The 15624-nt window shown below is 38.0% G+C and overlaps 2 protein-coding genes across 3 annotated transcripts; one reads left to right on the top strand and one right to left on the bottom strand.

Moving 5' to 3' along the window:
• The first annotated feature begins 2494 nt into the window (after window positions 1–2494).
• LOC143618494 (senescence-specific cysteine protease SAG39-like) lies at window positions 2495–3698 on the top strand. Its single transcript, XM_077090696.1, has 2 exons — window positions 2495–3079; window positions 3164–3698. Exons 1-2 carry the CDS (start codon window positions 2640–2642, stop codon window positions 3696–3698), a joined length of 975 nt encoding a protein of 324 aa, XP_076946811.1. The 5' UTR covers window positions 2495–2639.
• Window positions 3697–5396, bottom strand: LOC143618492 (uncharacterized). 2 transcript variants are annotated; one of them, XM_077090695.1, is made up of 3 exons: window positions 5125–5396; window positions 4776–5048; window positions 3697–4697 (listed from the first exon to the last, which is right to left on the bottom strand). In XM_077090695.1, the coding sequence occupies exons 2-3, from the start codon at window positions 4887–4889 to the stop codon at window positions 4431–4433; spliced, it is 381 nt and encodes a 126-aa protein (XP_076946810.1). In that variant the 5' UTR covers window positions 4890–5048; window positions 5125–5396; the 3' UTR covers window positions 3697–4430. The 2 variants fall into 2 exon arrangements, with proteins under 2 accessions (XP_076946810.1, XP_076946809.1); XM_077090694.1 differs by having other exon boundaries at window positions 4776–5396.
• Window positions 5397–15624: the final 10228 nt, after the last annotated feature.

Genomic DNA, 15624 nt, shown 5'->3' on the forward strand with positions numbered 1-15624 from the left:
CGTTGGAGGAGGAGGAGGAATCATGAGCGCAATGCGGGTCGCCAACAAGATAATGTTTGGCTCTACTAGTTCTCTGTCGCGTCGTAGACGATAGTATATCCTTCGAGATCGTCTAGATGCGAACGATCGTTTGATGAAGGACTACTTCAACGACAGACCTAAATTCGACGACGTTACGATTGAATGTCGTTTTCGGATGTCTAGACATTTATTTTTGCTCATCGCGGGAGATTTGGAGCGGGAGTATACATATTTTCAACAAAAACCCAACGCAAGAGGATATTTAGGATTCACTGCCATCTAAAAGTGTACGTCGGTGCAAAGTATTATCGCATACGGCAACACTACCAACATCAATGATGAGTATTTAAAGATGGCTGAGAAACTACGCGAGACTCGTTGGAGAGATTTTGCATCGGTAAAATTTAAATTGTTTAAACCTATCGTGTTAAAATGTTTATATTAATTATTTTTTTAATTTAATATTTTTAATAATATTTTTATTGGAATAATACAATTATACGGTGGTCGTTATCTGAGGATTCCAACTTCAAACGAGCTAACTCGTATATACGATGTACACGAAAGCAAACATTCTTTTCCCGGCATGATCGGGAGTATAGATTTCATGCATTGGAAGTAGGCCAATTGTCTAACCGCATGACGAGTTCAATACACTCGTGGTGACCAAGAAGTACCAATGGTTAGTCTTCAAGCCATTTGTTCACACGACCTTTGGATTTAGTGGCTTACTTCGGCTCCGTCGGGTCCATCGACGACATAAACGTTCTCAACGTGTCGCCCGTGCTAGAGTATTACATAAGCCGTAGCATACCGGTCTTACCGTTTTATGCCAACGGTACCTACTATCGTCACGGATACTATTTGGGAGATATGATATATCTGGAGTACTCGATCATTGTCAAAAACGTTTCAAGACCCGATCGAAGAAAAAAGAAATATTTTAAGAAGAAGCAAGAGTTCGCACGAAAGGATATCAAGAGGTGTTTCGGGGTTTAAAAAAAAACTTTTCCATTATGTGAAAACCCATGTCGTGTATGGTCGATGGCAAAAATGATCAATGCCATGTATACGTGTATCATATTGCACAATATAATTTTAGAAGACAAGGGCAGAGCAATATGCCAACACTATATACCAAGGATCGTTCCAAAACAATTTCTTGAACCAACCGAAGAACAACGAACACGAAACATTCACGAGCTCACATCAAGTGAGATACATAACCAACTTAAGGCGGACTTGGTTAAACAAGTTTGTCATAAGTGTCTCGTTGAAGTCTAAGACGAGGACGAAGACGGGGAGGAGGACGAAGACGAAGATGACAAATAAATTAGTATTTTTATATGTATTTTTATTTTATTTTTAGTGTGTTTTTTAATTTGATTTTAATTTATTTTTCTTTTATTTATTAATTTAATAAATAAATTATTTTTGTATTTGTTTAATTTAATTATAAAAAGAAAATAATAAAAAATGTGACGTGGCAAAGGTTGGGAGCTACAACACCATTACACCCCAAAATCAAAAACTCACACTTTGCTGACTGGGCGTCACATGTCGCAAGTTGTCCCATTTTTTAGCTCATCCACTACACATAGCCTTATAACATTCTCAGTAAAATCTTTATCTCTATATTTATAATTGCATTAAAAACCACTGTTTTTTCTCTCTTACTTTAATAAACTAATAATATTTTTTATACATTTATAATTTTATTTTCTCACTCATTTATTTATAACCACTTTAAAAAAATATTAAATAACCAATGTTGTTGAGACCGAACCGGTCCGATCGGGATTCGGTCCAGTGACCAGTCCGGTTCTATGCAGTTCGCTTGGTTATCAAAGAACCGGCCGGTCCGACCGGAAAAACGGACCAGTTGAACCGGTTTTACTATTACAAAATATATTTATTTTGAAATATTTTATTTTCAGCCCTAACCACCAATTTTAGTTGAAAGTTGTTCGGTCGGTTGAACAGATAAACCGATTACCCTCCTGGTTCGTTGTCCGGTTATGAAAGCATTGTTAAATAACTACAAAATGTGAACATTGTTTCTCTAATTTTCCTCATAAACAGTAACCTTTTCTTTTTTATCCACTCACAACTACTCAATAAAATATAGAGAACACACTCACGTAATTATAAAAGAGCTGTTGGGGATGCTCTTATATCTAAGATGCATCCTTAGTTACATTTATTCGTCGATTCATCGCAAAAAACAAAAAAAAAATAAAAGCAAAAGAAAAGTGATTTCATATATATTCTACAAAGCTAAGTGTAAAACGAATTAAATGACAATTGTAGCTATAAATCAGGATGTAAAGACGATATTTCAAAAACAATATAGCAATCAAATAATCATCGTCATAAGAACATTGAAAAAACTATATGATAATGACAATAAAAAGAAAGTAAAAACAAATCAAGCTTCAACTTTTTAGTTTTTTTTTTAAAGAAAGTTGCCTTGCCATGCCAACTACGTAACGAATCAAACCTCAACATTTTCTACATATTCATTCTATATAAATCGAACACATTCCTAATTTGGAGAGTATCTCCACGTCTACCAACTTATTAAGAATCATTATACTCTTCTTAGCGGGAAAAAAAACATGGGTTTGTCACGCAATACATTAATTCTAGTAGCAACACTTTTTATTTTTAGTATGTGGGGAGGACGGGTCACATCTCGAACACTAAACGATGAGAATATGATACAAAGGCATGAACAATGGATGGCTCATTATGGACGTGTCTATAAAGATGATTTGGAGAAAGAAACACGTTTCAAGATATTCAAGAACAATGTGGCGTACATAGAAGCGTTCAACAACGTTGGCAACCATGCTTACAAGCTGAGTGTCAATGAATTTGCAGACCAAACAAATCAAGAGTTTAAGGCTACTCGTAACGGGTTCAAGTTTCCATCTACACCAAGATCGGGTCAAACCACGCCATTCAGGTATGAAAACGTGACCGTGGTTCCATCTAGCATTGACTGGAGGAAAAAAGGAGCCGTTACCCAGGTCAAGGATCAAGGTCAATGCGGAAAGCCCATCACACATTTCAAACTTAAAACACCTTTTTTTGTTACGCTTTGTCTTTTTTAAATGTTATTTGTTTTAAAATCGGGAAGTTGTTGGGCATTTTCGACAATCGCTGCTACAGAAGGAATTACAGGAATAACCACTGGTAAATTGATTTCACTATCTGAGCAAGAACTTATGGATTGTGACAGGAGTGGTGAAGACCAAGGGTGTGAAGGCGGATACATGGATGACGGGTTTAACTTTATTGTTAAAAACAAAGGGATCAACACAGAGGTTGCGTATCCTTACAAAGCAGTAGATGCCACTTGCAATACAAAGAAAGAAGGAGTTGCCGCAGCCAAGATCACCGGACACGAAGATGTGCCCGTCAACAGTGAGTCGGCACTGATGAAGGTTGTGGCTATGCAGCCTGTTTCGGTTGCCATTGATGCCGGGGAGTCTGACTTCCAGTTTTACTCAAGTGGTGTTTTCAACGGAAGTTGTGGTACTGAATTGGACCATGGGGTCACAGCTGTTGGGTATGGAACCACTGATGAGGGCATCAAATACTGGCTCGTGAAGAACTCATGGGGTACGGTTTGGGGTGAAGAAGGTTACATTAGGATGCAGAGAGATTTATAACTTGACTTTTGACTAATCACATTTGGCTTTTCAAAATTTTATATTCCTAAGATGACCCTGAATTTTTATCTGCAATTTTTGTTTCAAATTAAAAACTACAATCTGTAATTACAATGTCAATTTGACTCGTCATACTTTGAATCTGCAACAAAACAAAATTTTCTTTTGTATCTTCCAATTATTAAATCCTAATCAACCACTTCAAAATTACATATACACGCCAGTAACAACATGTGTCGTAACCTCAATCGCAAACAGGTCATCTTTGACTTTCACAGTCAATTTAAACTTTACTATGAACATTCTGCAAAATCAATTCATAACTCTTTCATTAACTTTGAACATTCCAACCCTCTGCAAAATCAATCCTACGCCACAACCACCTCTATCGTTGCCACTAGCCACCATAAACATATAGAGCGTGAACCTATTTTGGTAGTTTTTTAAGAAACCATTTTTTTCCCGAACTCATTTAGCTTTGAATCCGTCTTGACCTAAACCCGTTCTAACCCGTGACCCAAACCAGCCCAACCCACCAAGTTTACAACACATTTTATACTCATAAAAATCAACCATATAGCAACAAGATTTATAACAGCAAGCATGCAACAAAAAGATAAAAGTCAACGTACTGAATCACAGATAGTCCACAAAACTATAGTAAGCAAAACTTTTGCAGTCAAAGGGTGTTCAATTCATCAATCAGTAACAGCAACATCTCATTGTTCTTAATCAATCAAGCTGATCAACAAAAGGAGCTTCTTCTTTCACACCCTTTTCTCCTTTTGATTCCTCTTTATCTTTAGCATCCTCCTCACTTTTCTCCTTCTGTTCTTCTGTTTGACCCGACCCCGATGCGGATCCTGAACCAGAAGCCGAACCAGCTGACAAGAAGTCAACTATCTCAGTGGTGCGAGATCTCATGCCCTCCATCACCTCAGTAAAAGTCAATTCTTTGAACAACTTCTGCAATTCCTCTTCTGCTTCAAGATCTCCAGTCTACAACAACATATAATAACAAATTAACAATCAGCTAAACCAACCAACCAATCTAAACAAGTCAAACTAAAACATCACCTCAAAGACTTGTGAGTGAATTAACGAAACAGCCCTGACAACATTTGTCTTTGGACCATATATGTACACTACTCTTTCATTCTTTGGGCCACCGGGAGGAGCTTGATCAGTCATCTTAACAGTCACACATGCACATTTTAATAACCAATTTTGGACTTGTTTAATTGTTATAAGTCAGTAAGTTCAAATAACTTAACAAACCTGCAACCAAGCACCAGACACTACCTCCAGTGCCAGGGCATTTTGGCCATTTACCCCAACGAGACGCGCAACCTATGTACATAAAAGCAACTTAATTAAATAACAGACCATGTTAAATTTCTTGCCTAATAGAGTGTAGATTTGTCACCTGGCCCACGGTGAGTGTAATTGTATGCCCATAGACAGTTGGTGGCATCAGAATAACTGGAAAAACCGGGCCTTGATATGTGTGCATACAACTTTACAACGTGTGAGCATAGTTCAGTGGTCAACAAATATGTAAACTTGACATATAGAATGGTTAACTGGCCTTTAGAACTATGTCTAGAATGCGTTCCTCAGCCATTTTAACTTGTTCCTCGGTACCCAATATGTCAACAAATGAATGAAAATTACGCTCAGATTCGGGATCAGCTATTAGCCCAATTGTGGCTTTTGAGGCTTTGTGAATTAGTTGCATATCTGCAAATTCAACTCCAGCAGCTTTGGAAAGCTGTGAACAGATACTGTTATCAGTAAAACAAGGAAAACCGGTATCTTATGATGAAAATCTGTGATAATAACATACCTCCGTATTACGAATCCGGTATACTTTCCTGTCTACTTTCGCTCCTGCAGCCACTGCCTCAGCTATATGCTTAGCTTTCTTAGTATCATCTTCTGATCATTTAGAAAAATAAAACAACTTTATAATATGCTCATATTGCAATTAAACGTAATATGTTTTCATTTTCACTACCAACTTTAAGCACCACATGTTACTACTTTTTTGGTCAAAAATAAAAGAACAAACACATAGTTCACAACATGGAGATTATTGATGCAAAAATCGCAGAAACAGAAAGATAATTTGGATATATAGTTTATACAAGAAAATTTTATTTAAAACTAAGAATATTATCTTAGACGTCTCACCACGAAAAAAAGCATCAATCAAGAACTTACAATTAAAAGTCCCTAGTGTTTGCTCCTGATCAACAATTTTAATTACAATCTGAAACTTTTTGTAACATCATGATTCACGAGTGTATAGAAAACCGTTGATTAAAGCTTTTTTGGTGACAAAATGAAAGAAATAGGTAAGACAAAACAAATTACGGATACAAGTAACCTGCATATAACCTAAACGCAAACATTGATTTCTTGACACACAGAACGTAATCAATCCGATAATATATCACGTAGATCTAATCAATCCGATACATAGAAGGTATAAGATCTATTATACGCATATATTACAACAGAAATAAGCAATAATATATTTCTTTGGCATATATGTATGCATGCAACATCAAAGAACTGTAGCAATTTAGAAATTAATAATTAACAAGAGATGGATGCAAAAGCTAACATGCACTTGAAAGTTCTAACACAGACTTATACACATTTGAAGTCCCTAGGGTTTGTAACATCTGCATATGCACTTGAAATGAAACGTTATTTACGGTGACGAAATCAATCAATCAATCAGATAAGGTGTATGCAAGCATCGATCGTCAACTTCCAGTAAACATAAAAAACAGAGCACAGTATATATCTTCATATAACCTAAACGTAACAGCAATTATGTATTGAAATGAAACGTTAATCAAAGCATTGTAATCACTCACGTATATCTAATCAGTCAGTTACAAATAAGGAATAAACATGCATCGATTTATTACTGTTAACTTTCAGTAAAGCTTTAAGCGGCAACAATGGCGGATGAGTGTTATATTACCGAAGATTCTGTAATAGTAGAGTTCTCCAGTGGAGCGATCAGTATTGATCTTGAGTATAGCTTTAGGCAATTGCTGATTCTTAGGTCCTTCGATTCTAGCTTTCGCGTATCTGACATTCGGTTCCATCTTCAGAGAGAATTGTGAATTGTGAATTGTGAATTGTGAATTAGGTGTTTGGTGTTCGTAATCAAAAATGGGGGGAAATTGATCTGTTATTATAACTGCCTAACTAACTAACTAACTAACTAACTAACTAACTGACTGACAGCATAATTTACACCTCAGTCCTCTAATATATAACTTGTTTTAAGTTTACTCCCTGTATTGAAACTAACGGAGGTGCTGACTTGCTGTTCTAATTCCGTTTTCTTTATTTAGATGTGTCAAAAATTGGGTTCCAATATGTAGAAACATAGATATTACATCAATATAGCAGGTAGGCGGGCAACAAGCTGCGCCGCCACCCATTTCTGAATTGCAAATCCTAACCTGCTAAAGACATACCCCTGCCCCTTTGGAGTCGACACATTGCTATGCACAACCTGTTGGACCCTGGTTAGAAAACGTATAGCTTCCGGTGCCAAGGAGCCAAATGTATCAAAAGCCAGAGGGACAAAAACATGTTGGTTCTCTTCGCAGGCTTTAGCATGTTTCTCCACCTTCTTCGTTTCAGCCCTTTTCATTGCTTGTCCAGCTACAAACCCATTATCCCTCAAACCAGCTAAGGGAGATACCCCTGTGAGGTCAACACAAGCGTGTTTTCCCCCGGCCCAACCAAAGACGAGCAAATCTGCCGGTCGTAGAGTGGATCTCCCTTCCGTGGGGTCTGTAAGGAAGTTTACGGGGGCTTCCTTTATAGCTGATATCCCAGCTCGCCTTAAGATGTCCCAAAGAACGTCCTGCACCCAATCATGTCGGTATTTGAACCCAGGCATCTCCTTGCAATGAACCGCATGCTCTCCGAATTTATCCAGGCAGGCCTTACGGCAGATCGGACATGTTTCGTCTTCTGGGTACATTGGGACCATCAAACGGTACTCAAGAATGGCCCTATACTCGACCGCAGACATGCTTTGGCCCAAGCCATCAATCGGGATAACGGTCAGAAAATCTTGGGCATGAGGACCTTGTAAGCATTCAAAAACCGCCTTCTGTCGGGGGGACAATCCAAAAACTTGCTGTTAAGTTTCAAACTTCCGTTTTCCTAACGGAATTTCTTCTTATAAAACCGTTTAAAATGCCGGAATATTCTATTTCCTTGTGGACATGCAATTTTCTTCTTAGTATAATATAATTCATCAAAGGATAGGTCGGGCTGTGTTAAACACGTTAATAAAACGACTTGCTATTTTTTCATTAATTATTTTATTTGTGACACTCAAAATAAGAATGTAATCAGGTATAACACCATAATTTAAGCATTTATAACCGTAGAAATATGTTCGATAACTTTTGTATACGTCATAGACCAAAACAAAGAGAGAAAGTAAAAGACGGGACAAGTAGTGGTTGGTTGTGGTATGACACAGTGTTGCACGGTTTTGATTGAACGTGATATGAGACATCTATCAGTTGGATCCAGTCGTCCGTATACCATGTTTACCTAAAACATGAGGTGTAAACCTTTTAACCTTAAAGTTTGGTTAATACTAATATTATTGAGATAGTAACGTGAGACAATTTGTTTGGATTCTCGAGTATGCATATTATTTTAGTCATGTGGGTTTTATAGTGATTAAGGTTTGTAGTTGTGCGCTTCAAAAGCTTGCGTGCCACGGCTAAGCCTGGCAAACCACGTTGGCCGGGGCAATAATGGATCGCCGGTATGGGAAGGGCTTCAACATATTACCAGGCAGCAAAGGATAGGGATGAGCTCAGTACCGTATCGATACTGACCGGTACCGATCCCGAAAACCACAAATTCTTGGTACCGGTACCGAAATATTCGGTTCGGTTATGCTACTTGGACGTTACCAGTATTGAATGTATATATTCGGGAAATATCGGTACTGTACCGATCCCGAAACTCAAAATTTTGGTACCGATTTCGGTACCGGTACCGAATGTGCTCATCCCTAGCAAAGGAGGAGCTTCGATTAGAGGTGCACAAATCGGGGTTTTCAAATACCCGGGTTCGGGTATGGAACCGGGTTTGGGTATGACCGGGTATTGAAAAATCGGGTATGGCAATACCCGGGTCGGGTTCGGGTCCGGGTATTGTCACTAAAAACCATACCCTATGTATCGGGTCGGGTATATAACCGGGTATTGAATACCATATTTCCGGGTATTGAAAAAACCCTATTTTCTGGTTTTTCTGGGTTTTTTTCGGGTATTTTCCGGATATATATTGGATTTTGTAAGGGGTTGCACCTTGTTATGAACATTGATCCAGGCCCATTTGGTAGCCCGAGTCAAGATGGGCAGCCCAAGTCAAGAGAAGTAATTAGGCCCAACGAGAATGAATTGACGAGAAACTGTTGATATAAGGCGTTAGGAAGAGAGTTTAGGGTATAAATGAATATTGTTAGAAGTTGGTTATGGTCTTCCCATCTATCCTTCTTAAATTCTATTTCCCACCTCCTTCTATATGTTGTTTTGATTTATGTTTGTAATCCTTCCAGTGAATCAATAGTATCACATAGTTAGTTCATATTTGATTATCTTTTCGTTGTGTCAATTTGAATACATAACACACCTTTTAGGATTATTTTTCTAGGTATTTTTCTGGTAATATCGGGTATTTGAAGAACCCGGTTCCAGGTATTTGTAAAACAAATCGGGTACGGTTCCGGGTACAGGCTTTGGTACTAAAATGCACACTCTATCCGTACTCTACGGGTAGGGTAGGGTAATAAAAACCAGAATATAAAAAAAAAACCGGTTCCGGGTATTTTTATCGGGTTCGGTTCCGGGTTCGTGTTTTTGTGCACCTCTAGCTTCGATATATAGTGGGGCCCAAATGTCTAAGGGATGGGACTTTAATATGATAACAATGCTTTAACATGATATGTCGCTTTAATTTGGATTTAAAAATCCCTCCATAATAACTAGCCTAATAATTGAAACCCGATGATGAGAAACAAAAGTTGCTGAATATTTAAATGTTTACAAAAATTTTGAATAGTTATAATGTTTAAGAGGAATGTTTTGGTTTGAACAAGAAACTTGACTATAAACGAAGTTAGAAAGGTTATCATGAAAACTTAACCATAGGGTTAAGAGAAGTATGTTACTCAGTGAATGTGAATGACAGGGACATCACGGTTACATGACATTAAAAAAGAACGAGACTACGTCAGTAGTCGGTATTAAGGAAAGGTTAAGAAGAGTTTGTAAGACTTTTGCTCTTATTAAATTTAAATGTTTTAAGCTTAGATGCATTTGTATTTGTATGAAAGAATATTTACCATTAAGCATTTTTGTACAAATAAGATGTTTTTTTAATATATAAATACTATTTAATGGTAAAATATTATATGTTTTGGCGTACCTACACCAAAATCTTTGGTATAGCTGTCGATCGACCCCTGTGAAATTTTTTTAAGGTATATATATTAAAACCGTAATCAAGCTCAATAAAATTTTGATAATGCTCTTCTTTTGATCCTTGTGAATTTTTTTCTTAGGTCCGTCACTATTTGCCATAGAAAAGCTTTGGCAATGTAGTGGTGTAGAGGATTCGAGGCATCCCAAGTAATAAGGAAAGTAACTATCAAATTGCTAGTAATCAATTGATTTGACATATCATTCTAACGTTATGTGATTGTGACTTCAGTGGTAACAACTAAAAAGGGTGATCGTTTAAAAGAATCTTTAGTTCTAACTAGATCGACTTTATATGATGTTTTGAAGCCTGGATCAATCGATCGGTTTAACTGGGAACCGGGCATAGGGTTGGTTTGGTTCGATATTTTAGAGAGAACTTCGGTTTTGATCTTTATGGTTTCTTTAAATTATCAATTATAGTCCAATAGTTTATTTTAGGCTTTTATGGTACAATAGTTTCATTTTACCATCAATTTTAGTCCAGGCCGTCGGTACCGAATCGGTACCAAATTTTTGAGTTTCGGGATCGGTACAGTACCGGTGTTTCCCGAATTTTTACCTTTGGTACCGGTACTATCCTGGTACCATACTGGTACCGAACCGAATATTTTGGTACCGGTACCAAGAATTCGCGATTTTCGGGATCGGTATTTTTGGTACCGGTACTGATCGATATCGGTACGAAACCGAGCCCATCCCTAACTGTCACTTCATTTCTATCCTTAATTACTTACAAACCACAAAATTACTTGCAGCACCTACCCACAAGTACCTTAAAACTTTATTAATTTATTTTAATTCTTCAATGGTCAACAATGAATCAATTTTGTGTGGCAAACATTGTCATTGAATGAAGTCATTCACCTTACCTATATGGAGTGGGGTGGTGTTACCATGTGGTTTGAAAGTTATGCACTATAATACTCTACCCCATGTGGGTTCCCCATTCTCTAAGGCCACCCGTAATGGGCGACGAATCCGGACGACAATCGGCGAAGAAGGCCGAGAACAACCCCCCCCCACCCCCCACCCCCCCGCGGATTTATGGGTGATATGGGGACGGGGTATTTATCGCCGTTGTGGTTTAGAAAATAATAATATAATAATAAACATGACCGTTGAACGGTCAAATTTAACAAAAAAATTATTTAAAAAATATATATACATATACCTCTTCTTCTCCAAACTCATATCCAGTTCATACACTACGCATAACCAAAATTTTCAAAAATACAACAAAAATGAATCTTAGAAACAACCCGAACCACCCATCCCTCCTTTCGGTCAATTCCATAGTTCGCAAAACCAACCGAGCGTATACATGCAATGGAACCCGAACACCCGAAACCAACCGAACCAAAACATTCTATTTGTTTTACCCAACCCGAACCTAAACATGTATGCCAACTACCTCATGCCCCAAAACCTTATGCCGGCGTTCGGGTCTACCCAACCGGAGCCGGTGACGGTGCCGAGACTCAGACTATACGGGCCTCCGGTTCAAGCCAAAAGTCGGCCCGCAAACACAAAAAAAAAAAAAAAAAACAACCGGGGGAGCAGATGGCACAACGTGATCCATACAAGCAATGGACCGAGCAGGAGGAAGTAGCCCTCACAAGGGCTTGGATCGTCGTTTCGGAGGATCCCGATGTCGGTAAGTTTTTTAATATTAACTATTTATATAACTTTATATAGTTGTTATTAAAAATGTATACTAATTATGGAAAATAATTTTAATTTGTAGCTAACTTTCAAGCCACCGGGTTACTTTAGAGGAAAGTATTTGAAGCTTGGCTCGCACTAACAGGTAAACCCAAAGACTACCGGGGTAAAGAAGCGGTTCAAGCCCACTGGAAGGGCCTTAATTCCGATTGCCAAAAATTTGTCGGGCTATACAACCGCTTGCGTGGGGCCGGTTAGCGTAGTGGGCAAAACAACGCTGACATCCAATCCAAAGCGTTAAGCGACTTTCGATCTCAAGGGCACGCCGAAGGGCGGATCGGGAAAGCATTCAAGCATCTACATTGTTGGGAAAAACTAAGGCTATGCGCGAAATGGAGTGGGGCACCCACCGTTCCTATCGCTCGACGAGCCGGCTCATCATCCTGACCTTCAAAAAAGTCGAGGACATCGTCGTCGACAAATCCGAGCACACCAAACACACCCTCCGATACTCGTAACTTTAACCTCGTTGACGAAAACGACGCGGTTAATTTAGACGACGACGACCAAGTACAGAGTTGGCTTGACCCCGCAGGAGAGCAAGAAAAAATAATACAAATAAAGGGGAGGGTTCGTAGTCGTCACGATTCAACCCCGCGACCAGTGAAGAAGTCGAACATCTAAACGAGGTTTTCAGTCGTATCGAAACACATGTTGTGGAAATGGGAAACGACATGAAAGCATCCAACAAATATCACGGAATGCTAGCCCAGGCGTTTGAACTACGGCAAATGAAAGAAGACTACGAATCTCTTAAATCGGACGGGTTATACGAAGAGACCGCGTTATTGCAATGACGACGAGTTGAAAAAATGCACGAGTATTATGGATATTAATTTTTTTTTGTTATGTATTTCTTTTTTAATTTTAATGCATTTTTATTTACTTATTTAATTTAATGGGTTTTTATTTGTTTATTTTAATTATTAAAAGAAAATAATAAAAAATGGTGACATGGCACTGGAGGGGCTACAAAATACCATTACACCCCAAAAACAAATTTATAGCATTTGCTAATTGGGTGTCACGTGTCGCAATTCGCCAAATTTGTAAATTTCTAGCATTTGCTAACTGGGTGTCACGTAACGCGATTCGCCCAATTTATAATCCCTCCACTACACATAGCCTAATATACTTTCCGTTTTTTACATATATATTTACATATATGAATTTAATACATTTTCTAACAGCTTAATTTTCTTTGTTTATTTCTAAATTGTTTTCACATTTTCCCATAAAAAACCAATTTTTTTATTTTTATTTTTTGTTTCAATTGCAAATTTGGTAATCTCCTAAACTCATAAATGTATACAGAGCAGACCCAGGTTCGCTCTTGAGCAACCGTCAAAAGAGGGAATCCATCTTACTACTAGGCTAAAGTCTTGGTGGCCATAAAAAAACTGATATATTTATTTATTTTATTTAAAAACAAGTAAATTGATGTGGGTAATAAAGAATAAGTAACATATGGTGTTATCTCAATCAAATTGATGTGTGCTGGAGACTTGGAGTCTCATAAGGACATAATGTAATTTTTGGGTATGTTTTTTAAAGTGTGTGTTTGTTATTAAAAAATAGAACATTAAGGTTAGGTACTTTAGAGGGCCTTCGGGAAAGCCTATAAGTAATAAACATTCTTGTTATGAGTTAAATTATATGTTCGTTTAAATTAAAGTTTTATTTCATTTGCTTATGTGTCAAAGTAGCTAGGACCATTCAGGCATTAGAGAACGGACATGTATGTTGCCCATTAGACACGTCGAAGTGTTCCACCAGAAAGTGAGGTCATTGCGATGACCATGGCAGTAGCAATGCTTTCTATAGAAAGATGTCACGGCATTGAAAACGAAAGAATGTGTTTTAACAAAACATTTTTTATGAGAGAATGAATATTGTTGTGGGCGAATGAACCAACTATTGTTGTAAAAGAACTATTTTTATATACATAACTAGATTTTACCCAGCGCAACTAGTTGAATTTGTTTATGTATCCATCACGTTAGGACGGTGGTCTAATGTGGGCTCAGTTGATATGGGTTATATTTGCAAAAAGATATTGACACATAAATTAGAAAAATAATTTGTCAACTCAGGAAACAGTAACGATACGTGTATTTGGTTGGCTGGTACCGGTTACGTTTGTAATGGTAACATAATTAAACCCAAAAAATAAAACCATCAATTTAACATATAAAAGACTAACATATATAAAAAATAGCATATTTAAAATGACATTTATTTGGTAGGTAAAACTACGGTACCATATAAACCACGTTTATATAGCCTAAGCGTTAAAACTAATAAAATTTCATAATTAAACTATCATGTAAAAAATAAAAATATTTAAAATGACTTTTATTCAGTCGGTAAAACCCGAGCGTTTCGGCATTTTAAGTCTACTCAAATTTGGTATGTTTCGATTACATTCGTTACGATGCCGGAACTAAAGCTAAAAGGCCGGTAAAACCCAGTCGTTGGTAAAACCAAAGTGTTGTCAGCCCTGGGCGTTGCGACGGCGAGTCGACGCGAATAATCTTTAAATTATCAAACTTAAAACAAAAACAAAAAACAAATAAACTTCTTGGACCAATCACAAACCGGCAATGGGATCAATCATTACTTCTTATTTATATTATATATATATATATATATATATATATATATATATATATATATATATATATGTAGAGGTAGGGTATGAAACCCACCATTTGGCTAAGTATGAAACTAATTGCATACGCTGGGCGGAACACTAGGTGCCAGGAAGCCACTAACGTAGGGCAGAGTGCCTGACGCGAAGAGTGGAGTCCAATATAATTTTTCCCGACACCTCGGGAATGGTAATGCAAAGGTCCCACCAGCATGGGACAAAAAGAGGGTAACCCACGTAGGGATAAACACCAAACCAATGGGAATTGGACAACAAATAAAGGATGGTACAAACAGTACAATCACATCCTTGTCAAAAGGCCATGATGCCCACCAACTTCCACCAACCACCACGACCGCACGAGTTGGGAATATTATTGGTAGAGAACCTGACAAGGTGGCTGGTCACACTCTCTCTCCTCCGGCTATAAATACCAGTAAACCTCCAAATGGTAAAGGATATACTCTCTCTCACTATCACTATCGAAATATACCATCTCATACTATCAAGTACTGATTCTCACGCCGAAGGGTGGTTACGAGAGAATCCCCCCATTCCTCGTAACGAGCTCACGGTGTTTTGTTTTTCAGGTTACACTCGTCTGCGCCAAGAAGGTTCTATAACCCATCGTGTAGAATACTTAACCATTACCCTCGGACTAACGTGTTAGACCTTGAGGGGTGGATTCGTGTTTCTTCATTGGCGCCATCCGTGCATATAGCTAGAACAGTACCTTACTCGTTCTTGACTCAGATGAGTGGCAAGACCACACCGAAGGAGGTTGGCCAAAAAGCCAACCCAGAAGGAAACATCGAAGATCTGGACGTAGAGAATACGGGCGGAGGTCTCCTTAACGCCTCCACCGTTCACCCTACCATGACAGATAAACAACAAACAAAAACGCGTTCCAAAGCAACTATGCCGCCAGACATCATGGCATGGCTCGAAGCAGAACAACAAAAGCTGAGAGACAAAGTACAAGAGAAAATGGCGTCCGTTGTGAAAC

This window comes from Bidens hawaiensis, unplaced genomic scaffold (genome assembly GCF_021521415.1).
Source record: "Bidens hawaiensis isolate Kalapana, Puna unplaced genomic scaffold, B.hawaiensis_p1.1 tig00079711_1, whole genome shotgun sequence".
NCBI lineage: Eukaryota > Viridiplantae > Streptophyta > Magnoliopsida > Asterales > Asteraceae > Bidens > Bidens hawaiensis.

Excerpts from the sequence above, each read along its gene's own strand:
- LOC143618494 (XM_077090696.1), top strand. The coding sequence starts at position 2,640 with ATGGGTTTGTCACGCAATACATTAATTCTAGTAGCAACACTTTTTATT. Across the intron at positions 3,080-3,163 it reads GATCAAGGTCAATGCGGAAA|TTGTTGGGCATTTTCGACAA; the intron begins GCCCATCACACA and ends AAAATCGGGAAG.
- LOC143618492 (XM_077090695.1), bottom strand. The coding sequence starts at position 4,889 with ATGACTGATCAAGCTCCTCCCGGTGGCCCAAAGAATGAAAGAGTAGTG. Across the intron at positions 4,698-4,775 it reads TTCACTCACAAGTCTTTGAG|ACTGGAGATCTTGAAGCAGA; the intron begins GTGATGTTTTAG and ends ATGTTGTTGTAG.